This window comes from Geospiza fortis, unplaced genomic scaffold (genome assembly GCF_000277835.1).
Source record: "Geospiza fortis unplaced genomic scaffold, GeoFor_1.0 scaffold54, whole genome shotgun sequence".
NCBI lineage: Eukaryota > Metazoa > Chordata > Aves > Passeriformes > Thraupidae > Geospiza > Geospiza fortis.
In genome coordinates this window covers 6,770,237-6,798,069 of record NW_005054301.1, presented here as the reverse complement: position 1 = coordinate 6,798,069, position 27,833 = coordinate 6,770,237, and the positions used below count along the sequence as shown (strand labels likewise).

The 27,833-nt window shown below is 36.1% G+C and overlaps 1 protein-coding gene across 1 annotated transcript; it reads right to left on the bottom strand.

Moving 5' to 3' along the window:
- On the bottom strand, positions 1-24,900 carry SEC23A (Sec23 homolog A, COPII coat complex component). The gene is made up of 19 exons (XM_005417481.1): positions 24,666-24,900; positions 22,826-22,883; positions 22,486-22,572; positions 21,077-21,313; positions 20,898-20,977; positions 19,863-20,007; positions 19,361-19,519; positions 18,457-18,572; positions 16,960-17,083; positions 15,796-15,876; positions 14,008-14,097; positions 12,672-12,778; positions 11,530-11,683; positions 10,739-10,816; positions 9,589-9,750; positions 8,036-8,122; positions 6,371-6,526; positions 5,722-5,787; positions 1-1,435 (listed from the first exon to the last, which is right to left on the bottom strand). Exons 1-19 carry the CDS (start codon positions 24,884-24,886, stop codon positions 1,346-1,348), a joined length of 2,298 nt encoding a protein of 765 aa, XP_005417538.1. The 5' UTR covers positions 24,887-24,900; the 3' UTR covers positions 1-1,345.
- Between the last annotated feature and the right edge of the window lie 2,933 nt (positions 24,901-27,833).

Here is a 27,833-nt window from a genome sequence, read left to right as displayed (position 1 = left end):
TGAGAGAAAAAACATGTATTTTATTTGTTTTGAGGCAAAAGGAGATCATCTCATTTAGATCAAAGAAATGGAGAGCAAATGATTGAATCAACTTTTTAAGAATTAACAGAAAACAGAAAAACCATCTTTGTGTTTATCACACCAATAAACAACTGAATTTCCTATGAACTCTCTATTTCTTTAGACTTGGCACATTTTTTATTGCCCACTACCACACTTCACATCTTTGCTTGTCAAAATGTTATATTACCAATGTAAACATATATTTTATGTGTAAACTTCAACAAGTAAATGGGAAAGCCTACTAATTTATCCACTCCTCAAAAAATCAAGTATGAACTAAATTCCAAATTAATTACATCATATTCTATGTAATACTGTTTCAACAAGAACTAAAGCCTGTTGAATTCATAACAAAAAAGATGCAGAAACAAAAAGCAGATGTGCAGTGTCATGCATTAGTGTAATAACATTATAAGGCAATAATAAAAAAGGTAAGTTTTATTTTTAACTATACTCACGAAGACAAAAATCAAGCCTGTTCTCTTAGTTCATTTTGGTAGTGTAGGCTTTCTTCTTTGCTCAAGCTGAAAGTGTTAACTTTTAGCATATTCACCTGTTACTGTGTTTGATACTTTGGTCAAAATACATGTGGATTTAAATTCTGTACAACAGTGGAGTTTATATGTTTTTAGTTCAAAATCTTTATTTTAAAATAAAGAAAAACTCTGTTCCCAAAGAATCAAATTGGGTAAATGGGAAGAAATACTTGAAATTAATACCCCTAAACTAAACAACTCATGAACAGTAATATCTCTGCAGGAAATAGAAGTTCATCAGCCTAAATCAAAAGACTGAGTTAATACTATTCTTATAGGCTTTTTGTTGTTGTTTTGTTCACTTCAGGCTCAGATTAAGTGAACAAAAGTAATCACATGGCAGTCTGGAAAGCCAGACATCACCAAAGATTTCCTTTATTGTTCAATGGGCCTTTGTACTGCAGAGCATAATCAACCCCAACCATTTCAAACAAGAAACTGAAATCACATGTCAAAGTTGTTGCAAATGATCTCAAAGTAATTATAGTATCACAGTAATCAAAATGACTGCTCTTTTTCCTTTGCTTATAACTTAATCTACTACCTGTAATTTTTACAAACTGCAGTTCACATTAAAACATTTGCTGATAACAAAGCTTTTCTTTGAAAACAACACTGCTTTACATCTAGTCAGGCAGCTTGTGCATATCAGAGCACTCTGTCAAGAGAGACATGGAAAAGGGTAAAGGAGAAAAAAGCTGAAATATGGCTGCAGTTTATCTGTGCCTCTAATGCACTGCAGAATTTCAGGCAGCACTTGAGACAGCGAGTTTCTTCAGATGATCCATAAATACTTGTAAGCTGACATCATCAGTAAGAATGGGTGCTCCAGACTCCTATGAAATACGGGAAAAAAAGAGAACTGATTATACACATTGTGAAGAAAAAGCATTTTAAGACACAATATGTTCCACTGAATAAACATTTAATAAATTTAGCAAGATCTTAGAAGCATATCATTGCTGAAATTCTGACAAAAAAACCCAGCAGACTGTACATTTACATAAATTTTCATACATTTACATGAATTCAAGCATAAACCACAACTACATTGTCTTCCATTAACACACAGAGCAATGACTTGCTTTATAGCAAGATCTTTACACCAGCCATACAAAACCTGAGAGCTGCCAAATATTAATTTACAAACTTCTACATGTAAATAAAATTTCCACAGCACAGTTCCTGCATCATTGCTGCCTCAGTAGAGCAAAAAGGAGAGAAACAGTAATATGCAAATAACACAACCAACAAATCAGTATCTGTCAGTGAAGCTCAGACATATCAAAATGGTGAAAGAAGTAAACAAATCCCCTAAGGGTCTGATTTGACACCAAGTGAAGGTCATCTGGCTTTCCCAAAGAGAGGTGGGCCTATTCTCTACTGTGGCTCTCTACCACCTCAGAGAAAGACCAAAAGCAGCTGAAAGTCACGAGCAATCAGATCACAAAATAATTGAAAAAACCTTTTGGGTGGATTCTTGCAATTTCACAAATCCAAGAAGCTCAAAATGGTCATGTTTTAATTACCATTTTTAAAAAAATTTACCAAATTTAACAAAGTCAAAATAAACAAGCAGTTGGCAACTCTGCAAATATTACACAGTGACTCCCTTAAGTCTTTTGAGACCAGTCTACCACTAGTTCCATTTATAGATACAGGAAGAATTCCTGTACAGCTCAACAATTCAACCTTTTCAAAGGTACTAAGCATCCATATTTCCAAATAAAACCAGACCTGTCGGAACTCTTGTGAAGTCTTCCAAAACACAGACACAAAAGTCCTAATGACGATGCTCAGAACTCAACAGTCCTAATGAGATGCTTTTTTCTGCAACCTGGCCAGAAACAGTTGTCAGTGAACAACCAAGAGACAAATCCAAGTGCAGCAAGATTTCTTGGATCACTACGATACACAGCCACTCTCAGGGAAGGCACACTAAATTAGCTATCATCTGATGGCAGCAAGATGAGATTAAAGTTCTACTTCCAAGTCTGTCAAATGCTGTCTGAGCTCTCTTATATAAGAATCATAGAATCATTTATGAAGAAAAGACCTCTAAGGTCAGTGAGTCCAACCATTAACCCAGCACTGCCAAACTCACCATTAAACCATGTCCCTAAAGTGCCACATCTACACAACTCCTAAATACCTCCAGGGATGGTGACTCTACCACTTCCCTGGACCTCTCATTCCAATGCTTGACAACCCTTCCTATGAAGAAATTTTTTCTAATATCCACTCTAAATGTCCTCTGGCATATCAAGGCAATTTTTTCTTTTTGTGTTGCTGGTCACCTGTAAGAAGAGACCAGCTCCTACCTGGCTCCTTTCAGGTAGCTGTGCAGAGTAATACAGTCTCCACTGAACCTCCTCTTTTCCAGACTAAGCACCCCCAGCTCCCTCAGCCACTCCTCACAACACTTGCGCTCCAGAGCCCTCACCAGCTCTATTTCCCTTTCCTGGACACACTCCAGGAAAGGGAAATGGAGCTTTGCTCCTCAGTGTCCTCCTTGCAGTGAGGGGCCCTAAACTGTACACAGGAGTCAAGATGTGGCTTCACCAGTGCTGAGCACAGGAGGACAATCCCTTCCCTGGGTCCTGCTGGACACAATATTCTTGATCCGAGCCAGAGCGCCACTGGCCTTCTTTGCCACCTGGGCACACACTGGCTCATGTTCAGCAACTGTCAATCAGTACTCACAGGTCCTTTCTGAAAATTTCAACTGCATCTTCAGACACCAACCACATAACAGAGATGCACAAAAAGTTTATCATTATTTTCTGAAAATGCTTTCTATACTATTTAGGCACCTGCCTGCTAAAGGTTAAAGAAAATCTTTACTTAGAATATTAAAAACCAAACTAGGCAATCCATCACCTCCTGAAGCGTGTTTTCAGTGGTGTGTGGGTGCCCTCTTCAGGTCAATGTGGACTTTCAGTTGCACACAAAATAAAATATGAAACAATCCAGGAATGTCATGAGAAAAAAAGAGAAAGCCGCAAACCAGTTTTACATTTCTCCCAGATATAACACTGCTCATTTCATAATTACTACTTGATTCAACTTTTTTTCACAAAAAAAACCCACAAATGCTACCATATCAAGTACTAGCATATTACCTTGAGCACACATAGTGCAGTGACTCTGGGGAGGTTAATACATCATTTCTTATGTTACCCTAGAACTGAATTCTTTTCAGCATTAAAATGGACAGCTATCTTTTGCAAGATGTATCAGTCTCACCTGTCCAGCATGAAATATTATCTTACAGATCAGCTGAAGATTTCTTTTTTGTATTTACAATTGGAATACTGTTTCATTTGATTATTAATCAAACAAACAGAAAACAGTTGTCCTGTACTGCTGGAAATGCAGAAACTTCAAAAAATTCCAGGTAATGTTTAAATTAAAAATAAGACCTTCTAAACTACTGCATTTGTGTGTATGTTGAGGGGAAACAAGATGAAGAGAAGCACTAATGAACTGCTGGTTAGATTACCAACTTTGGAAACAAAAGAATTTGGGATTTGTGTTCAAATTGTGCTGGACCTGACTCTGTACAAAATTTTCAAGTTTTTTCACTCTGGACCTCAGTGATGTTCATTGCCAGAAGCTTCATTAGAATAAATTCATCCCTATGAAAACGTAGCCTGATAAAACTTATTTGACAAAGTGACTGCCATAAAATTGCTTTAGAGCTTTCTCACTCATTACTTCAATACTGTACAACATTTAGCAAGATACACTAAGAGCACAGTTCATATGTAGCTTCAAATGTCTGATGCCATTAGATTTGCATGAGAAGATGACACTGCACTAGCACTTACTCACTACAGAAGATAAATGTGGAAGGAGATCACAGAACAGAGATGCACCATTCAAGAATACAAGCTGCTATAGAACATTTAATTTCTGAACACAAATTTTTTCCTAAAGACAAGAATTGAAAACTGATTCCTGGTCAACCAGGCCACAGAAATTCTGGAAAACATCAGTACACTGGCATCAGTGTATTTTCCAGTTCTTGCTTATAACTACCTTCAACACTTATTTCCCCTATTGCAAAAAAAGTCCCTTAGACTTCATGTGTGGAAAGCATCTTCATTTCCAGTATTTGAAGGTATTGAGAGCAATGAGATCTAAAGCTCTGTGATACAGGTGGACAGGAAGATAACAACACAAGGCTGCAACATGCTGACCTAAAGAGAGGGCCACCTGGTGAAGGTCAAGCAGCCTTTCTAATGGCTCAGTCAGGCAGAAGAAGCAATACTGAAGTGTTACTATTCTGTTCTGCCCTTGAGCAATTTTCATCCACAAGACAGCTCAGCCTAACCAAAGCTGCCTAAACCCTCACTGTCACTCATTTATATATGAAAGAACACACCCACCAATATGAAAATGATAAAGTGGCTGCCCTTCTTACATCTTTCACAGAAGCAACAGGGAGCATCCTATTTGACTACAGCAGGTATAAAATTATTCTAATTCTATCGTGGTGTGGACAAAAATATGATTCTACCTTTCAGACAGGCTGATGGGTTTGCTCCTCTCTCCCTCCAAAGCAGAAACACTGTTTGGTGAGATCTGCATCTCTGCTACTAAGCAGAATGAAATTAAACTTAATTACTGGTGAAGTTAAGCTTAATGAATTGTAAATGGTATACTTAGTTTAATCAATCATTGTCTAGCCTCAGAATATTTAGTTCTAAGGCAGTAAGTGCACTTATCAGTGACTATTCCAAATCTTTTTATCTGTTGCCTCAACAAAATATCTGCTTTTAACTTTGCAAAACTGTTTCAGTCAAAGTCCTTTGAGAGGCTCTGTCAGGCAAACATCAAACCCATAGTCTTAAGACAATACTGTCTAAGAAAGTAGGCTAGACATGAAAGCAGCCTAACAGAAGCTTAAAATAGTAAACCAGATCATTTCTGTCTGAAGAAATAAAGCCCATTTTTCTTAACTTTTGTAATTTTGGTCACATCAGGCCAAAACTGCCTTTCTTTTTCAGTTTCAAAAACTTCGCATTATTACTTATATGTACCTAATGTGCCACTTCACAAGCCTTCTGAAACGGGGAAAAATCACGTATACAAGCTTCATCAGCAGATGCATACTCACCTGTCCCCACGCATACATGTTGTTATGAGTCTGAGAGGGATTTACTTTTGAAAGCAGGAATCGAGCCTTTAAAAAAATAAAACAAAGAAAGAAATTGATCTTCTCAAACAGAACTCTCCTGCACTCAGAAAAGAATTGCATATGTATGAAATATGTCATTTCTAGTATCCAGAGATACAGACACTGCAAACAGCACCTCTGTAAATAAAGCCACTTGCTGATTCCACAGCTCTAATGAAGAGCTGCTAACAACTTTCTGATGCAGCTGAAAGTAAGCTTTTGTCTTTTTCAAGCACTAGCAAGGCAAATGTGAATATCAACAATTAATAAGATTTTAAAAAATGACACCAATAGTAATTCTGGTATTGGTTCAGAGACCCAGACAAGTACTGCCTTTTCTGTCCTACACAGTTTACACAAAGAATCTGAGACTTCAAGTCAGAATGATTAAAACAGTAATACATAGCAGGATTCACAAATTAGGGAGAAAGCTACTATTAAATTTCTTGTTCTGTAAAAGCTTTAAGAGTCAAAACATTGATTTGCAATTTATGTATATTTTAGCAGAGAAATGGATGTTTATTACCAAAGATATCTCACAAAACTACTAACATATTTCCAAGATTATATAACATACACTTCACCATACCTGGCTTCCTCCATGCTCTGTATCAATGTATCTGGGCATTGGAAATCTGGAATGGAGAATTTCTTGGGCATCATCTACTGGAGCTTGTAGCAAGTGATGGAAATTTTCATATTCTGGCATATCTTGGTACCCTGACTTACGCCACTGTGCTATGGTCTGGGGACAGGGGAATGAAAGAAGTTTAGAACTGATTCACCAAACTTTCTTAGAGGATACACAGGTCTTTTCAGAGGAGAATGTGCCATTGCTGGCCTCTTTTCTATCACTCATCCCTTTCTGCCCTATAGTATGCAAGTTAATTTTTAAAAGCCAAGATGTGCAGGTAATATGCTACTAGATTTTTTTTCAAATTCTTAACAATTTGTGGTCGATTTGTATTTCCTCTTTTTTTGTCATCTTTTACGTGCCAAGTATTTTGTTTGGAGGAGATCAAAGATATTATTTACACTTCTCTAATATGCATGTCTATGACACATAAGAAATAAGTATTTATACTGATACCCTTCAGAGTCTGTAGCACAACCTCCCCACCCTCTAGGAGAGAAGCTGGCTGTCCAAGGTCAGCTCACTGACACAGGCAGCTGCTAGAAAAGCCCTGCTAGGGGCTGCTAGGAAAGCTCTGGAGGGACCCTCAGTAGGGGCTTCTCCCTCCTCTGCTTGGCAGCTGCTTTTAAACTGAGGTCTCATTCCTGGCTCCTGCCTGAGCTACAGGCCTGGACCAGGCCATGTACCTACTGATCTGGACCCCCCATTCAGGGACTTCATGGCCAGAACCTGGAGCTGCCTCATCCCCATGAACTTGTCTGGTGATCTGGACTGAAGGCTGAGTCTGGCTACAGCCCACAGCTGCTCTGCTTGCCTTGCTCAGGTACACTGGGGACAGGTCCTCAGTGACAAGACCCTGCCTGCCTTGCAGTGACGCTCAGCCCCCGTTCCCCTTCCCTCAGGGAGCAGCCCACCACTGCTGCTTGCTGACAGCACCTTACAACAATGAGGTAATATTCTGCTACTTAAGAAGTGTTGAAGTTTAGTAAATATTTTTATCAGTGCAGCTACAAGGACACGATCCAGAATAGTATTTTTCAAATTCTCAGCTATGAACCATTTACAATTGCAAAGCAGCAGCAGCAGTAAAAAGCAGCAGCTCAATTCCTCCAGGGAGGCAGAGCAGTAACAAGTCACAAGCACTTTAATTTTATTACTAAGGAATGTCTATCTACCAAACTGCCCGGAGCAGTTCCATTCCTCCAGGACAGTACAGACAAAGGGTAACTATAAACTTGGTGCTCTGACTACCCATCCCTGAAGAACCAATTTAAAGGTCTAAAATAAATGAGTGAAAAGTGGGGAGGAGGGGGAGGCAGGGTACAACACTCTCTAAAGTAGGAAAGATATTGATCTAAAAAAATACTGTGCATATTAAAGCTAATTCATCTCAAACTCGTCATCAGAAACAGGACCAAGATGTCAAGTCATGTCAGATATCTGCATACAGACATGTTAAACTACCAAACTACAAACACAAACTAGGACTCTGCTGTCAGCATGCAGATGAGAGGGTCAAGCACTGTAGGTGCATGAGAATGGAGCCTGACTTCCAGTGATTTCCATAATGTATCACTCCTACAGAAAAAGAGTATTTGTGTAAGAAATGACAACTCTTACCTCTCCATGATAAATAAGGATTTGGAAAAAGGTGTCCATAAGGAGAATGCGATCTGGTAAAATACTGCTGCTATCCAGAAGAACAGGCTAAGATTTAAAAATAAATTAAAAATTTATCAACTGATGCAGAATTGACCAATCATATGGCATTGTCAGATTTTTTAATCAGTAACTTAGGAACTTTTTCAATCACTTACTAAAGCTCCATATTTGCTCCTTTTCATGTTACACATCTGCAACCCACATAATTTCATTCTGAAGTTATCCTGCCTGATTCTATATCTGAAACTTCATGAAAGTAATAAAAAATGTATTCAAGAGCTGAAACCCCTTTCATTATTATGCACTTTACTAGTCTTTCATGTACCTCTGTATTTACCCATACAAGGCCTTTAATTTGAATTGTATTTCAATGCACAAGGATTCAGCAGTTATTCAAGTGTAAGATAGGGTTTGTGGGTTGTTTGGGGTTTTTTTTAAGTCTTCTTCTTGCAGCATATTAGTACTGTGCCTATATATCCCCCAATACTGTATATAGTAAATACTCATGATTTATGAAATCTAATATTTAAGGTTTTCAGTCACCTTTTTAAGGGCAGTGACACTGTATCAGTGCTATATAATTTAACTGGATCAGTATTACTATACATAACAAAAATGTTAACTATTCCAAGAATCAAGAAACAAATATTATTCATTCTACACTGAGACATCAGCTCCTGTTAAATCATATTTATCCTTCAATCACCAATGGAACTACTTGGTTTTCATATGTGGGAGACTTGCAAGCTGCTCTTCACAAACCACCTTATTACTTTCATTTGAACTCCACTTCTAAAAGTCTTTTTTTATATCCTCATGAATAATCTAAAAAAAAAAAATCCTAAAAAAAGTTAGAAATACAACCTGCCAAGATCCTCGACTACTATGTTTGTCTTTACTGCCTCACTCTCTTTTATGTAACAAACTACTTTCATTTTGTCTGCTGACACAAAGAAGTGCCTGACACTTCCTTCAGAAGCTTCTTGGAAGACCAGCTTTTTATTTTAGGTTTATACAGAATGTGCCATGACAAGGTCAGCTGGAAGGTTCTGTACTAAATCTACACATAATGGGAACCATATTAAAATTAGAAGCTTTGGATTAAGGCAATAAAATCGAGGAAATTCTGTACATTAAAAAAAAACTCAAATAAAAAATATTTTTTAAAAATAAATTTTAAAAAATTTAATAAAATCATAAAGAAATAAATTTTCAAATAAAAATAATTTTTGTTTATATTTACATTCTGGCTCCACAAAGCCAAAAAAAGCTCTCAAAAACTAACAAAAAAGTACCATCCTTAACCTCTTTACAATGTGACTTTTGTTCTCAAGACTGCTACATCAAAATTCTGAGATATGCCTTGTTCATAGCTGCTTTAAATTAAATGTTATTTCTCATACAATAAATTTTAAACCAATACATTTTGTAACATGTAACAGTGAAGACAGCAATCAGCTCTTCCTCAACAAAGTACCTTTTAACCCACTATGGAGTTATTTTACTGATACCTCTGGAGGTCCATTGAAAGAGTAGGCATAAAGAATTGGCTGAACCATGATAAGTGACTGGGTTAGATCTTGACGCATAAAATGATGACGATAATAGGAGCTCTCGTCCGGACTGTTGTTAAAAACTTGTAAGAAAGGAGATCTTCTCAAGTGAAACATGAACTGCAAAACAAGAACCACTGTTTTGAACTTTAACAGATCAAAATGATAGTTGTACAAGCAGAGAAATATTTTCCACAAACTGCATGAGACCAATGTCACAACAAAACTGAATTCCAGCTCCTTTAACATTTTGAATTTCTATAGGCACCTTTGCTAGTTTTTACACACTCCCATGACAGTAAGAGAGGTATCAGAATGGGTAAACCTACAAAGCAGCTTTAAAATGCTTCCTTTACTGTAAGTTCTATCATTTCTGTGAGGGAGGTTGCTGTTCCACAACTAAGTTAGCTACAGCACGTGAACAGAAAAAGGAACATTAACCACAGCAAAGTCAAACTTTGCTAGTAAAAGCACATGCTTTCATTGCTGAAACAAATTCTCCACCCACTGATTCAATCTCTACACAACACATAATGCCTACAAACAGATTAGTACATAACTGAAACAGAAATATAGAAGTGCGTGAAGAGTCCAAAAGTGAAGTGAAGCATCCGGAGCTATGAGAAGGGAGAAATTTATCAGAATGGATTATTAGCAAAGAAACTATTCGAAGTTTAATACAGTCAAGGTCAAGTTCACTTCACAGAGAAGTGTCTCTTTTCTGTTCAGTATCATAAATCATATGGGAGAGAAACAATAAAGCAAATCTGTTTATTTTCCTCACGTTTTCTGAATTTCTTCATTAGAGCAACCTTTTTAAAAGTGCCATTATATGAATTACAAATTCAGGCAAGATAAGGATTTCATTGTAGGAGAAACAAAAAATATACATAGTTAGACATTTAACTGTAAGGGCAGAGGACAAAAGGGGACACAGCAGCACAGACAACATCAGTGATTTTCTTTATGTCACATGCCAGACAGTAGTTAGGGGCAGGGGGTCTGTTCATCCTGATACGCCTTATTGTACTCAGTGCTGCAAGGACTCTTTCTTCACTGAGCATTCTCTTCCATCCCTATAGACAAACCTTTCTATATACAAACTCACCTGTGGATAAAGTGAAAATGTTTCTGAAAATCTGAAAGAGCTTGGATCATCCTTGTGATATTCTCCAAATTTCTGACACTGGAGTAAACAAGAAAGAAAATCTATTATTAAGAAATACACTTGCATGGTCATGCCATTACTGTAAGTTTGGTTTTAACAGGCACAAGATTTGTGGTGCTTGCAGCTTTGTAAACAAACAGAAACCTAGCAAAAACAGACACAAGTTCTCTTTTTAACAAGCAGTGATTTTCTTATATAAGAGGCTTTAAGAACTTCGTGTGTTGGTTGTTTTTCCCTCTAAAATCACTAAGCAGACCTAGACAATTAAACAGTCCAGAAGAAATTTTTTAAATTATTAATAATTAATTACTTAAAAATTAAAATACATTTTTTAAAACAAACAGAAAATGGAACTTTTAAAAAAATCCATATGGTTTTCTAGGTACTTTGCCTTTTTTTTGGCAAAAACTATTTACTCTACAATATTATTACAGACAACAGAAAGTAGAGAAAACTTTAATTTCTGCTAATCACATGCTAAAATTTCTCCTAATTCCTGGCAATTATGATATGTTGAGAAACGTAAATAAATGAAAATACATGAAAAATAAACTGAAAACACACCTGCTCTTTTTTAAATTTAAAATAGAAAATCTTTGCTAATTCTGTATAACCTCAGGTGGAAATTAAGCATTCCGTTCATTTTTTACTTTTATTTTAAAATAAACTATCACTGAACAGTATGTGTCTGCAAGAAACCCATCTGAGTCATTCAGTACAGCTCGTTTTACCAGTCGTATAAGCTGTCTGTCCAGCCACCTCAGCACATCAGGGCCCTCCTCTGTCTCTGCCCTGTACACTGCCAATCTAGCCATGAGAATTGCAGCAGCTTCCTGGTCAAAAGATGCAGCAATGTTTTGAATCTGGGTCTGTGCATCTGCCCAGCTGGAAAATAAAAATAAAAGGATTCGCATCACAGTGAAAGGAGAAAAATCCAATGTCAAAACACCCCTTCAAAATTAAGGCAAAGAAACCCTAACAGTTAGCAGTTTAACAAACTCATGCTGAAGCTTCAAAAAATCTACTAGACAGATAGAATGAGCAGCCTCCCAGTTAACCATTCTTTAATTAGAAATGTTCCTTATTTGTACAGATGCCATGCAACCAGTGAAATAAAATATAAGGTCACTAATAGAACAGGTACCATATTTTTTAAAAAATTAATGATGAAAGGTTGCTACAGAAAACACCATCCACTAATCTAATCACACACTCCCACATAAGCAATTTTCTTGTGCATTTTGCCAGTTCTTTTTAATTTATAGAGTAAACTATTAATTAGACCTTCCATCAGTCACCAGAATTCTACTAATATAACTAATTAAGTTACCAACATAGTATTTTCAACAATTAGGGCAATGCTTTTTTCAATAAACTGAATCTTCCATCTAATTAACCAAGCAATGACCTCCTTCAGCTTAGAGTAAATAAAAGTCACTGGACATTGAAAAATGTATTCAAAATATTAAACATCATGTCCTAAAATTGTGAAGTATATTGAATCAAGGAAACTGCAGGTAAAGGTTATACATGGAATACCAGGTATTTACATCCCTCTGAACTGCAGTTAGCATTCTCCAGCTAAGTTATGAAGTGATTTTTGCCATTCTCTAACTCAAAACATATCTTCAGTTTAGGCCACAGAATTTAATTCAGATCTTCCCCTTTGTCTAAAATCACTTGGCTTTCCTCAGAGCACTCCTACAATAACATTATACAGCCACTGTAACCTCTCAGAGAAAAAACAGTCCACAGAACAAGAGAGGAAACTGCCTCAAACAAGAGACTGCTTACAAAATCTACAAAGTAAAAGGCATATACATAGATACACACCCTGACTTTTCAAAAATTATTCACCACAAGTAAAACATACTTTCTGGCAACTGTGGTCACTCTGATCCGTCTCTGTCCACTGGAATGCTGATACTGAGTCACAAACTGGATTGCACCACGTCCTCCTTGAGGAATGGGAGCATTGTGCTAAGTACAAAAGGAAAAGAAAATGAAAGAGAATCTCAAGATTTTACAGTATGATTTGGAAATGTATAACTAATTACTAGAAATCCTTTCCAATAGACGGCCCAAGTTATATTAATGCATTGTCTGGTGCTTTTGTTACATTGAGTACCTTTACTACACACAGATAATCAACTTGGAGATTGTTCAGGGATGTTAGAAACACTTGCTGGCTTCACCAGATATCCCTAAAGCAACCAATGCTCTCTCCTTACCCATGTCCTTACAGAGACAACGTTTTACAATTCCTGGTTTCACCACATTCTAACACCATATGACTCACTGGAATTACAGGACAAGAAAACTGATACTAATCTAAAATGTTGATCAGTGGATCTCCAACAGCACTGTCAAAACAAAGATTGGAATCCAGGTGTAAACTGAAATTTCAAAACTCTGCTCAGTGAAAATACAGGCTTACATGCTATATAAACAATTCAAAAGAGAAGTAGAGTTGAAATCAACTGTTACACTAAATAATTAGGCTGGTTTTGGAGCTACCAATAAAATGAGCCCAACATAAATATACAAGAAGTAAAACCAAAACCTGGCTAATGTAAGTGCAAGTTTTCAAACCTTTGCTTATATAACAAACTGTGAAATACAGCATACTAAATATATAGAAACTATGGTCAGCTCAGTTCCTAAGCTGCTTCTTGGAATAAGAAATGGTGTGAGAATGAGTACCACTCTTGCTCCTCATATTTTCATCCTCTTTTCCCTCAGGGAAACAGGAAACCAGACTATTTGTCCTTCATGCACTTCAATGAAACCAATCTTTGCTTGCAAATACTGAGCAATAAATTAAAATGTAACAGGATGCAGTAATTACCTTGTAACTAAAACATCAGAGAAATATTAAAAAGCACTTCTAAATACACAGATTACAGCATTTCCACATAATGCAATTAAAATATATTCATTAAGTAACACCCTGGAAAAAAAAATTAATTAAGAGATTACAAACTCAAATCAAAATTTGTAGAGTTCTTTAGTGGTCATTATCACAAACAAGAAGATTAGCCCATCATTAAGCAGTTACTGTCCACCTCTAAACTCTGCCAACACAAAATGGCAACATCATTTTTATCCCTGCTACTCTGCTTGGGGGAATCACATAAAAATGCAAGCTTTGACAGGCATATAAAGTAAGATTACTGTGTTTAGTAGATAAGTAGACAAATATTTATTACCTGGTTTACCACCTCAAAGTACAGTGCAAGTGTTGTAGTAGGATTAAGACCACAAATCTTCCACTGACAAGTGCCTCCGGTTCCAATCTCCTGCAGAAAGATTTTGTAATACTTTTATAAACCAGAAGTATTTCCTGGTTTGTGAAATACCGCATCTAGCCACTATAGGTAACTGTTTGCAACTACTCTCACAAGCTTTCTCCCTGCTCACTCTGTCACCTTCTCAAACAAATACTCCTGCAAAGCAACTGCGGTGGTGGATGTAGGAATAATTTTAAAACAAAGAGATTGTTGTTTTAAATAATTAATACATTAGAAAGATCAGAAGCTGGCATTAGAAAAAGACTGAAAAAGCAAGTCAGAAACAGGAAAATACCAGATTTCGCTTAAGCAGAGGCAAAAAGCACGTGCAAGTGGAATGTCTGTTCTAAGGTGCAGCAGTAAAACTTTAAGTAATAGCTTACATGCTGTATTTTACTAAGTTACACAGTCTCGAGTAACTAGCAAGGTAACTGTGCACAGATAGCTATGTATTTCAACTGACAATTCCTTTTTGGCATCAAAGCAACATAAATATCCAGCAAAACCAATTAAAGTAACCCATCATCCATAATGGACACAGGGAAACCAAACAAAACTTCTGAGGAAAACTATGCTGGCAATATTGGCACTGTTTCTGTATTGACTTGAAAGCATTATGGCTAGAGGACTTGTCCAGTTACCACTGAAATGAGCTGCACACACACTCATTTTATTCATGTTCAAATTTGATAATTCAGATAATTTCAACAAAAAGGGGTTTGGAATAAAAATTAATCATGATATAACTGCAAAGCCAACAGACAATCTCACAAGTGAATCTCTACTACTTCCTATGAATTAGATATGTAGCTTAAATAAGGATATGTACACTTAATTTATTTTTGGGGTTTTTCATTTTATTGCAATATATTCAATGAAATGAAAAAAATCTGTACCAGATCACCAAGAAAAAAGAAATACTGGTTATTTTGAATTCTTTATATTCACAAAGATGCAGTCATAAATACAAGAAAAATTTAAGGAATAGAAGTGCTTGATTAAAGCAGGCCATTTGTGAGCAGTTTCATACTGGGAAGTGCTCTACTATGCAGATTCTTAGGAACAAAAGTGAAACTTCTCAAATGTAAGATATTTTGGTCACTTACAGGAATTATTTTTTATTGGTAATCAAAAGTTAGTAATATTAAATGATAAGAAAATAAACATTTAAGTCTAATATAATTTAAAAGTATTACTTGAGGAGCCTGCAATAGATGGATCTTGCAATCAATTAATTAAATGTGCATTTGGTGAAACAGCTACAGAAATGGGAAGAGAGAGTTCAGATAAAAGGGATGTTTCCAGTCTTGTGTCCTCCTGTTCTGTCAATTCTTTCTAAAAAATATATTTTTATGGTTCTGTTTGGATAAAAGGACACAGTTCTGATTTTAACAATAAAGCATGCTAACTCATTTTCTACTTGGTTTCTGCTACACCATCATATTAACTTTTGTATAATAATTTTAAAGCAACTAAATCTAAACAAGTGGACAAATCTAAACAAGTAACAACAGATCTGCAAGGTCTAATAGAATTGAATCTGACCTAGTAATGAATGTAAGCTTGCATGTATTTAATTTAAAATCGGTAAAAAGTGACCACTTTGTTCCATTTATGGAAATTTCAGCCTCTCTTCAAATCCAGAAATCTTAAATCATATTTTTCCATAGTAGGACATTACCTTTATTTTCAGCAAAGTTTACTTACATTTTCTGAGACACAAGGTCCCTTAGAGTTGAGAGAGACACAGGGTCCAATCGCTCCAGAAATCTTTACTTCTCTTGAAGTCTTCATATTTCAAATAAAAATATACATTAACATGCCATGCTAAAGAATTCAGTCTCATTTTATTGTTAGATAATTAAAATCTCAAGGCATACTACATTACTGATACCTTTGGGAAAGGTTATAATAATGCTTGATACATCTGGAGACACTTTTCACGTGCTCAGATTCTACATTTAGTTATGTTTATCTGCTATACTAATTAGTATATCTTAACAGCATGAACATAAATTAAAACATGGAAAAAAGCTGCTTGATGTATAAACATAGGAGCCTAGAAAGTATATGGGGTAATGTTTCCTATCTAATGAAAGGATTAAAATATTCAAAGGTAAGATTAGAACTGAAGACTTCGTACTGTAAGATAAGCCTACACACACCTGATAAAGAATTTCTACTCTATATCCTAAACACATTTAGCTAAATTAGTTATTTATATTCTTCCAATGTCACTTTCCTCTTTGAAGTGATCTGTACATCCCTCTAGAACTGGGGGACCCTTTTTACATTTTCTGGGATCTTTCAACAAAATTCACATCAAAATGTATATGAAAAAAAAAGAGGGTTCAACTATTTGTCCTATTAGTAAAAATTTAAACAGAATTTTACCAAAAATGAAAATAGCTTCATATTCTTCTACAATATGGGATTGGAATATTTTTCCAGAAACATCAAGGAAGGCAGTGCCTGAACCTACAGCACATTCAGCTCTAAGCTTATCACAATGGTGAAGGCAAAAAACATCGTTAAAATGCCAGAATGGATTCTGATAAGGATGGAAAGTGAAAGAAGTTTTGTCATGGAGTACATAGAGAAACGGACTTACGTAAAACCAAGAAACCACTGATATAAATACCTAAACATTCACATTGAATGCAAGGTGAGAAGGACTACCATAATACTTAACTCACATTTATAGAATCCCAGAACTACAAAAAGATAGCTAGGACTATGTACAGATATGTACAGGCCAAGCTTAATACATCTGTTTAGCAAGTTCCTAAAAATTCCTTAAAAGGGCAGATTCCAGTTTGTAGCCATCCTATTTCATTGTTTCACTAACAGACTACATTTTTGTATGCTTACCTTTATTTCTAATGTGCCACCAAATCCCATCTTAAATTGTCCTTGCATATCTTTAGTGAATACTCTCTGAAAAGTTTGTTTGAATAATGATGTATTGAAAGAGTCTCCCATTACCATGTAGCCTCTAGACAACAACAAAACAAACAAACAAAATCCATGAGTTAGATTATTTACATAGCTAGTTTTTATTAAAGGCTAAAACTAAAGACAATTCACTGTGAGACATATTTTTACCTCCTTAAAATAGACTAACGTTAAATTAGTATTTTGCTACAATGTTAAGGATGAATGTTTGAAGTGGGCTTCTTGCCCTATGCATCTTCAGGTCATTACAGTATGAAACAAAATCTTTCACTGGGAAATACCGTAGTGGACTTTCAAAACTAAGGATTTCTTAAGATCCTGCCATACCAAGTCTTTACTTCTGATAGTTATCATTCTATACAATAGTATTTTGTGTAGTTCATTCATTACTTCAGGGTTAAATCTATGCTCAGGAAGCATGACTTATCTTTATGCTTAGCCACATTCTGTGGATGTAAGTGCAACAGTTGCCATGAAATATCATATTCTGCCTTTAGAAAATATTAATGGGAGATATTATTCTCAGCCATCAAAAATGTTAATTAAAAAATTTCAGTAAAATATGTCAATAGGTCAAACATTACACCCAAAAGAAGTTTCCAGATGGACACTAAAAAATGGAAGAAAATAGACATGGATAGAATCAGAAATTCCTCCTTGTATGCATGATGTAGCCAAAACCAAAATAGAAGAGCTATAGGAGAAATAAACAAACTATATACATTAAGGCTCCAGAAATAGGGTGAGTCACAGGAGCAGACAGAAAGAGCAAAACAGTATAAACAAAAACACAACTCTGGTTTGTTTGATGCAGAAAAGGAACAGGAGTCAAATATGCAGGTAAAATCAAATTTAAACATAAATATCCTGAATGGTGAAAGCTCTCAAGCTGAAGCTATACACACAGCTCTGAAGAGAAGCAGTGATTAGCATGGCCAAGCTGGCCTGAAACCCAGGAGCTGAACCTTGATAGTCATCTAAACCACTAGCTGAACCTATAAACAACAATATATAAAAGAGTGGCATAAGCAAAGCAGAAAGAAGGTTTTATACCACTCTGAAGAACAAGAAAAATATGGACAGATCTTCATCTTTACTGAAACCTGCCCCTTACACAGATACACACGGAAAAACAGAAACAGTGTATCTGATAAATTGTTTAATTAAAAGATACCCACATTATTCAAGCCCCAAAAATATCCCATTAAAAGAAACAGCAAACCCACACCAAAAATTGTGGTGACAAATCTGCTAGAGGCCAAGATATTCTAAAATTCCAGTACAAATACAGCCATCACAGTTCGTCTGCTTACACTTTGTTTTTTTAAATAGCGAATTGTTTGCAAGTGCTTCCTGTTTAACAATTTTCAAACTGCATCTTTATATACTACAAAAAAAAAAACAGACACATACCCAGTGTAGTTGGGACAACACTTCATCTCCAGTAGACCAGTCTGATCCAATGCACATGCATAGATGTCAATAACATGACCATTTGTTGCAGCTCGATTAGCCAGGGCTTCAAAATGCTAAATACAAGATGAAAATACAGTTCATAGCAATTTACAATGTGAACTCTCCTCGTCTTCACTTTAAATCCTAAAGTCACAAAATTTTTCTAAAACAACATTATCAGATTCTATTCACATAAAAGTATATTTTTCCTGAAGTTAAAAAGACTGGAATTTTCAACACTTGGGGGTTTTTTCCTGATCAGCTGAGAGCTTGACTCCCACTAAAGAGAACAGTGGTTGCTATTTAAACTAGAAAACTAGTTCGATCATCTTCCTTTTAAACATTGGGTTTAGTGCTAGATCCAGCACAGAACTGAATTTATTATTCTAATCTCAAGCGTCTACAAATGCCTGCAACTGAGCTAATTGTTTAAGCTCCCATTATAATCAGTCAAGATGACTTCAACAAGTTTTGGATGCAGTTCACCAACCCAAATGTACATTTTAAATTAAATTAGATATGACTAAACTCCACAGCCTAATCTTTCCCCAACTACAGAGACAGTTTTGAGCACCTGTCTCAGAAGCACCAGCCTTACAACACTAGATACACCATTTGATCACATACATTTCTGAATTAAATCAGAGAAACACTCCAAAGGACTTTAATTTGAGCTAGACAAGTCCTAACTTAATATCCTGAAATTTCTGAAGAAATTCTTGAGACATACCACTATTCAGAGTCCAGTGAAGAATTCCCACCTCTTTATACATTTGCTATTACTAATAGCATTTTACAGTGCCCACCAATTTAAATGTTTACTTACTAGGAATATGTATGAGATCCCATGACCATCTCTTACCTTAGTACCCTTTTTAACATATTTTGCATTGTCTTTTTCGATGTCATGCCATGATCTTATAGGTAACTTCAATTCATCCCCTACAACCATGCCAGGTCCCTGCGTTGCTGGTCCTCCAATGAACATCATTATGCGTGCACCAGTATTAGGGAAAGTACACTGCAGGAAAGAAAAGACAAATAAGACCATTGGGTTTTGCTACAAACTGAACAAAAAAATTAGATATGTGGATATTTATCACACTGATAAGATTGCAACAATAGCAGCATTTTTTCACTCACAGAAGTTAAATCTGCCAGTAATTCAAAGTCTCATATTTTGCCTTATTAAAATATGTAAATGTCTATGAAATTATAAGCATGTAAGGCATGAGATTCACCAGAATCATCCTACAAAACTAATACACACCAATTAGTAAGGTTTTTACATATTGATTGTGGAAGCTTTTCTCTAAGAAAATTATCTAGCTGTAGTTTAGCACAGCTGCAGCTAAAGCTTTTACCTCAAGGAGCCCAACAGCTATAGACAGGGCCACTCCAGAAGAACGTAAGGGCCGCTTCCCTTGTGGAACAGGCCAAGGATCCCGCTGCAGTTCACCCAAAAGATCAGTAAGATTCATATCAATCTTCTGCACTGGTTGCAAAAATCTGAAAACAAATACATAGAAGTATAGATTTAAGTTATTAAATAAAAAATTTATCAATTGCTCACTAGCAATATATTAGACATATCTGAGACGTCTAACTCTAGATTCTGGTCTGAATTCAGACCAGTGTCTCTGCTTCATCAAAATAAAGCAGTCTGGAATTCCTACATACACACTCAGCTTAAGAGGTAGAACAAAAAGCACACAAAACTGAAACCTTCAGACTTAAGAGATACCACCACTACCCAGAAAGAACCTTAACTAGTCAAAAGAACAGAGCAGGTGATGACCTATGAATTTCAAAAAGAAAGGTTTCCCTACTTTAGTGACAATCAAAGCTCAGGAGAAAAATTAACATTGTAAGATCTCTTCTGTGCTGCTGCAAGCAGTTTACATATGCAGCTAATTTTTTGAGGGCAGAGACAACAAAACTGTCTTTCAATAATTTCATTAATTTCTTCTATGTCACTGTGCAATACACAGGAAAATCAAACACCGGCCTGCAATTTCCAAATGAGAGACCAAAGGGGAGGGAAGAGGAATAGAAGAGGGAGAAAAAAGGAAGGCACAACTGGATATCTGCATAAGGAGCACTAATGCATCTATTAACACTTTCTGGAACACCAATCAACAGAATAATCATTATTATTATTTATGTATCTATAAAGTGCCTCTCAGAGCACTTCCAAAAATCATCCAGATAATATTACTATTACCCATTGAGTCAATTCTTCCCAGTACAAACTGTAGGAAAGAACAGTCTACTAGTAAATTTGTGCCTGACCAAGAAGTTTGGCTGTCAGTTTATTGTTTTATTGATCATAAAACCTAGGTTTTCCAGTACATTAGTGGGGTCAAGGTATGTGTTTTAAGATGTCTAAAGCAGATTACCTGTTAGAAGGTGGTGGTTGCTGCACCTGAGGACCACGACCAACCTGTGCAACAGCTACTTTTGTAAGCCCCAACATTTCCTGTAGCCAAATAAATAAGATTTTATTACAAAATTTGTTTATGGACTATTTCACCATTAGCTCCTAAATGATTTCTTTTTGTTTGCTTCTGTTCATTACCTGAAGCTGTTTTGCAGAGAGGTCCTTTGTTCCTCTGAAGACATAACTTTTGGAAATTCCTTCACAGCCAAGCTCATGAACTTGCACCATTCGGCCAAAGGTAATGAGACCAACTAATGCTGTTGGTGGCAGGAGACTGAGGGACATTTGCATGGATTCCTTCAGAGCTTGCAGGTCTTCATCTTCCATGCATGTATCCACAACATAAAGAAATATCAATGGCATCTGAGGACCACGCTTTGAGAAACAAAATTAGAACCATATGAAAAACAAGTCTTACAATATTTAAAGGATCAAAAATGAACAAGTAAGGCAAATCTTATAAATGTTGTAATTTTAGTCATACCAGTAATGTCAATGTTTCGTTTAACTTAACTCTCAATTGGTAAGCAGGATCCAGAACAAAACCCCCACCAAAGAGAAGTCCGTACAAAAATTAAATGCTTACAACAGAAGAAAAGAAAAAATCCTTTCAGGATATCAAGTAATTTTGAAGCATAAGCCAATTATATACATCTTTTAAAATACAATGACCTTTTACTGCTCCAAGTAAACATAACAGTCATAAAACCATTCGCAATTATAAAAGATTCTAGCCTGATGACAGTCCATGGCATTTCACCTCCTGATTTTACTCTAGAGATCATCAGTACTTTTTATTCTATCTAAACTAAATTTGCTGTAGTATGAGCAAACATTCCATTTACTTTGCATTATAGGAGTCAGCAAAAAGTACAGATTCTGTTCAGTATTCACCCTTCCTTTCATTAAAATTTGTCACACTTCAGTGAGGACTCAGATTATGATTTGCCTTACTGAGGTCTTACAAATTTTAGTCCTCAAAAATTAATTTGGAGGTTGAAAATTTGAAATTACAAATGTTTGCAATTTAGAGGTTTAAGTCCAGTTTTTATTTCTATTCAAGTAACCTCTGTCTTGAAAAAGGATGAGTATTAAAATTCAAACAGCTGAATTGAATATGTATTAGCTGTTGTCTCTAAACCAGACAGCACTAGAACTAGCTACTCATCATTGAAACACAAACTTAAATTCAAATTATTAATGAGAGGTGAATGAACAGTAAAATCTGAACTCGTATTACTTCAGCAAGCAACAGAGGTAAGCAGTCTCCTGACACAAACAAATTAAACTCATTGTAAAGACACAGACCTAACAGAAGTGTCAGCTTTAGAGGAGAACTCTCTTTCTTTTTAAACCAGTCTTATAAGCCATCCTAATGCTCTTATAAAATGTTTTCCTTTTCCCACTGATGGCACCAATGTTCAATCTACTAACAAGCACATAAATACTCACAGTCACTAAAATAGAGTGAAGAAGCAAAATGGAAATTTATTCTTTTTGTATATTGCAAGGTGCTAGATGTTCAATATTCTATTTAATGATTTTACCTGTACTACATATTCAATGCTGGAGAACTGAGGCAAAAGTTCAGCTGGCTGATTCATTTCAGATATGCCAGCATAAGTAGGAGGAAACTGCAAATAAAAACATAGAAATTAAATGTAAATAAAAGATTATAATTTCTACAAAGGAAAGAAAAACAGATATTTTTAAACAGATATTCACTATTGCTGTTACGGAAAAAATCTCAATGCAATGTCTGAAGATACAATTGCACACTCCTGCTCTTGCTGTCAATTTCAGTTTCTAACTGTAATTTGAAAAATCAAGGTTTTCATTTCACCTCATAAAAAATATTTTCTATATACTGTTTTTTATTTTTCTTACCTGGTTTCTCTGGTAACAAAAGTTGCAAGCCCAGAGTTTTGCTCGATAATCCACTTGGCTATAAAAATACAACAGGAAAAGTTTATATAGCATGAAAAATTCATTTTCTTCCACTGTCCCTAGAATACATGTCTTTTAAAACTTTAAAAAACACACTGACTTTAAAAAGGTTCTTTCAAATATACTTTCTCCTAAATACCCATATTACAAACAGAAAATAACATCTGGAGCCTTACATAGATGTATCAGGCAAAGTATTGTGTTTAGAGAGAAAGAATGGTTGTCAGGAAAAAGATGCAAATAAGAAATTTAAAAATACAGACTCAGCACCTATATTAGAGCCTTTATCCATGGTTTTAGCATATCTTTTAAACTCTCCCTAACTTTGAATTTTTCATCTTTTCTGCCTCTATCTATTAGCTGTCAGACTGTGGGACTAGCCTGAATATACATTATGCCCTAAAAAACCAGGTTCCAACATGACAGCTATCTCTGTAACCCAAACAACATTGCTTTCAAATGATGAGTCTACCTCCTTTTGTCTACATTTTTATTAGTATTCAGACAGTTAAAATAAAAAATGCAAATTCTATCTTCACGCCACAGAGATGGTTTAAAGTCCTACCCATCTTAAGGGAAAGTCACCTTAATAGTTCTCAATGTACACTTTTTGCTATTACATCTTCTCCTGTCTACAAGAGCAAAAACACTTTTAAGATATCATTGAATCTTCAGGTAAGTCCCAGTATACTGTAAACAAAACACAGACCTATTGCTATCTAATTGTCTTTACCAGTTATAGAGGCTGCAAATTACCTAGCCCAAAGTGCCACACAGGCTTCTAAAGTCTCCTCAGCTTCTAACCACCCTTTCAGGGGAAAAAAACCCAGTCGTTACTAGCACATACAACACAGGAAAAATGTACACAGTTCACTGAATGTTGGCATCTGACTCTTTATAACTTTGTCTTTTCATTGTTTTTCTTCCAGCCCTCAAAAAAAGGTAATTCTTCTGGAAAAGTTAACTTCAACTAAGTCTGACTCCTAGCATAACCTGCCACTGCGGCTGCTTAATACTGAAACACAATTTTACGTCTGCTTTGAAGCTGTCTTTTCTCCCAAGCAGAGACAAGTCGTTCATAACATTAAATTTGTTCTACAGGTTCTCTGACATCATGTCTAATCTCTACCAATCAGGACCCTTCCCTTGCCTATCAAACTCCAACCTAGAAATCATTCTGCTTCTTTTCCATACTTCTATGACAGGAAAGACATATGAAACACCTCCTCTGCTTGCAACCCAAACTTACCCATGACTAGTCCACAATCATTTCAGCTTGTGCCAACATCATCCTTAAGCTTAAACAGCTTTCTACCCTTTTTTATGCCTACTTCTGATGTTAACTAAAACAGATAACCTGCTTTGGTCCACAGATGAACTAATGTCAGTAATAAGTGTAGTTTATTTCACTTGGAAATTAAACTATATCAGGGTCCAACAGCTCAAAAGATAGAGCATTATAACTTTTTACCTAAGCCATTTTCTAGAGGCAAAATGCAAGAGTATACTAAATCCCAATATTTATAGTTGCAGAAAAATAACATACCTAATCAATACTAAGTACATTGAAATGACTCATTAAATGAAAGCTATGTTTTCAGTAAATATGCTACATATGCAAATCTATGTGCAGAACCTTCTGAGGCCTGTAAGTCTGCACTGTACAATGATGTGAGGAGTACTTGAACTTCCATACACCAGATCTTGCACACAGTTCAGCTAGCACTGTTCCCAAGATTCTAAGGCAAAGAACTGGAACAATAATATGCTTTAAGTTTACCATAAGGGATTCAGAACAGCTCGGCACGTGGTCCTACTGCACAGCACTGGCTCATACTGAATAGGAGGCAAGTCAGGCCGCTCTTTCAGGGGCGTGAAGAGGGCAGCCACAGGGACTACCATTCTTGTAGCTTCCAGACGGCTTGAAGGCCAAACATTCCAGCTGAATCTAACTCCATCTCTGTCCTCATTCTGCTGGATAAATTCCAGGAAGGTTGTCATGGTCAACTTCTCTCTAACACTAAAATAAAAAGATAACTGTCAGCAGAATGTTGACATGCAAAAACTTTTAACTGCTAAATGCTGAATGCAGGTAATAACAGTCACACATTCAAATATTGTAACTGAGTTACAGTCAATAAAACAGAGTAGAGCTTCTTAAATCCTAAAAGCAATGTGCAGCATTCTAAGGAGAAAGAAAATACTGCTATATAAATTTTTTTAAGAGTTTCTAACCATATTTTGGGTATCTCATGATGCAAACATACGTGCAAACATAAAGGAATAGCAACATGACATTCTACAAGCGTACATTCCTACAGCAATGCTAGGAAGTAACTTTGTAAGAAATACAAGTGCCATATTCCAATACATTATGTATGAAGAAACACTTTTCAACAATTCTTTGAATTTAAATTTATCATTTTGGACACTGTCTTAAGGCTTTCAAAATGTTCTGCTATGATTACTCAGAAGCTGGAGAACTGAGAAACACAGACACATCTGAAAAGCTCAACAGGTACCTGTGAACATCTGGTAAAGTCAGCAAGGAGCACTCCCTCCCTCCAATCCCAAACTCCTGAGCTATATACACACTGTTCCAGACTATCTACTGCATGGTACACAGAACCTTTTATAGAATACATAGCACAGGCTTTTCCAGGAACTAGGATATCTAAACTCACACTCCCTAATAATAAAGGATTTACTGTAAAAGCCCAAATGAACCACCTAAAGGGAAGCAGAAATACTCCTAGGTCTCAATTTATACTGTAACAAGTTAATGAACAGTTATTATAAATGCTGAAACCCTCCTGAATTGGAATGTAAATCAGGAATTCTCTCAAGCACACTGACATTCTTAGTTCTGACCTTACATACATTACAGGAGACTCACAGAAACTCTCAATTTATCAAAACCTACTTCTATCTATCAAAATTATAATGGCATTGCACCTTTAGTTTCTATGACAGCTAAAAACTTCTATGACAGCTAAAACTTAAGAAATAATCAACTGCCAATATTTTAATGGGCACGTCTTGATATTAGGAGCAAATCTGCTCCTAATGGCAATTACAACACAGAGAGCATGAGGGACTTAGTGCATAAGAGCATTTCCACCATTGCTTTTACTCCAATTTCTGCAAAGCCGGGGGACAAAACTGAGGAAAAGAGAGAATATCTGGAAGTTGTTATTATACAGAGAAATCAGAGACAGAAATTAACTCAGCTAAGAGAGGAAAGAACGGTCTGGCATTTGAAAAGGACATAGATTTTAAGAAATGTCTCTCCTAATAAATCAAAATCCATCCATGTTTTGTAAAAAAGTTGAAAAATGGGATATTAATGCAAGAATCTGCACAACGCAACTATCTCCACTATAACCACAAATTGAATAATCTCTCAATTTAAAAATTATTTCCCGAGAAGACAGAGAAAATTGCAACTTAAGGCTATTTCAGCCATTCACTGGCAGCAACTATAGACTCTCAAAATCCAGCTCCAAACACTGCACACTTTCTGTCCTGAACTTGAAAGCATTTTCTCCACATTTTGCTCTAGCTATGTTTGAAATGGCTGTACATGGATATTACTTTTACCACCCAGTTATTGCTCCTTAAAGGGCAATGTACAAACACCACTGTGCAGTGACTAATCACATGCACATAGATACATAAATGACTTGTTGGATTTACTGTGTTAAATACCATTATTTTCTATTAAGTATGGATTTCCTTTTCAGAAGGCAAAACTGGCTAATAATCAAGTTCTCCTCCACCTTTTCTTCTATCCTTTTCTTCCTTTTCAATAGCCAATAATGCTTACCTATTTCATCATTCATCAAATATGGAACTCTTGGTCTGACAAGTTACTTTCAGTACCATTGTTACAGCTATGCAGACACATTTTCTGAGATAGGTGTGGAGATGTATTGCATTACACAAGAACAGCAAACCCTCCTGGCCTACAGGCTACACACCAAATTTCAGACACCTAAATGCCACAAAATACACACTGCCCAACTCAGAAAACCTCAGAGAAGAGATTTTCAGAACAGCTGAACAGCAACAGTTCCCACTTTGGGGTGTCACTGCTTTACCTCTGCTGCAGATTAGGATATCCAGAAAAAAACAGAAGCCCTTTTTTGTTTGCTTCCTCCCTCCCACTGCTATGGCTGAATGTACCTCGCAACCCTACACCATGACAATCTCAATTGTGAGTCGCAAAAGAAGCCACACTTGAATTGCATTGACAGTCACTGGTTGAATATCAACATCTTTAAATGCTTACACACCACAGATAAATATGTCCCAATACAGAATATCCCCAAAATAATATCCCCTAATCCCTGCACACATATACAAAATCAAAACATTTTTCTCTACAGCACTGTAAGAGTTCCAGCATAGATAGACTGAAGTCCCTCATAGCACCATGTGTTTAACTACCACTGCGTACAGCTCATTGCACACTTTTCTTACAACACACTTATTCTCTCAGTTTATTAGGCACTAACAACCTGGTAAAAGAGATTAATAATAAACCCTTAATTTATTTTTTATGCCCAAATTACACACCAGATACAAATCTATTTTAGTTGCAAGAAGGAACTAAAATACACAAGCAGAATTATTCAAATAGTTATCTAAAGCAAATTGCTGACATTTTCACCACTCAAACGCAGTCATCCTCCAAATCTGCTCTCCGAGACCTCCCACTGAAAACTTTTCCCTTTAAACAACCACGGTATGTGATAACCCACCTAAATTTAAAAACAAACACATAATCAAACGCAGCAAGGCCTGCATTTCTTGTAGATTTACCTACACTGTAAGGCACCCCCGTCAGTGGCACAGCGGCGTAGGTACAGCGGAGCTCCGGGACAGGGGCACCACAGGCGCTGCCGGAGAGTGCCGCCCTTTACCCCCGGCCGTGGAAAGGCCGTGC

Excerpts from the sequence above, each read along its gene's own strand:
- SEC23A (XM_005417481.1), bottom strand. The coding sequence starts at position 24,886 with ATGACAACCTTCCTGGAATTTATCCAGCAGAATGAGGACAGAGATGGA. Across the intron at positions 18,573-19,360 it reads ATGTTAAAAAGGGTACTAAG|CATTTTGAAGCCCTGGCTAA; the intron begins GTAAGAGATGGT and ends TCTTGTATTTAG. Across the intron at positions 9,751-10,738 it reads CATTTTCACTTTATCCACAG|TTCATGTTTCACTTGAGAAG; the intron begins GTGAGTTTGTAT and ends CTTGTTTTGCAG.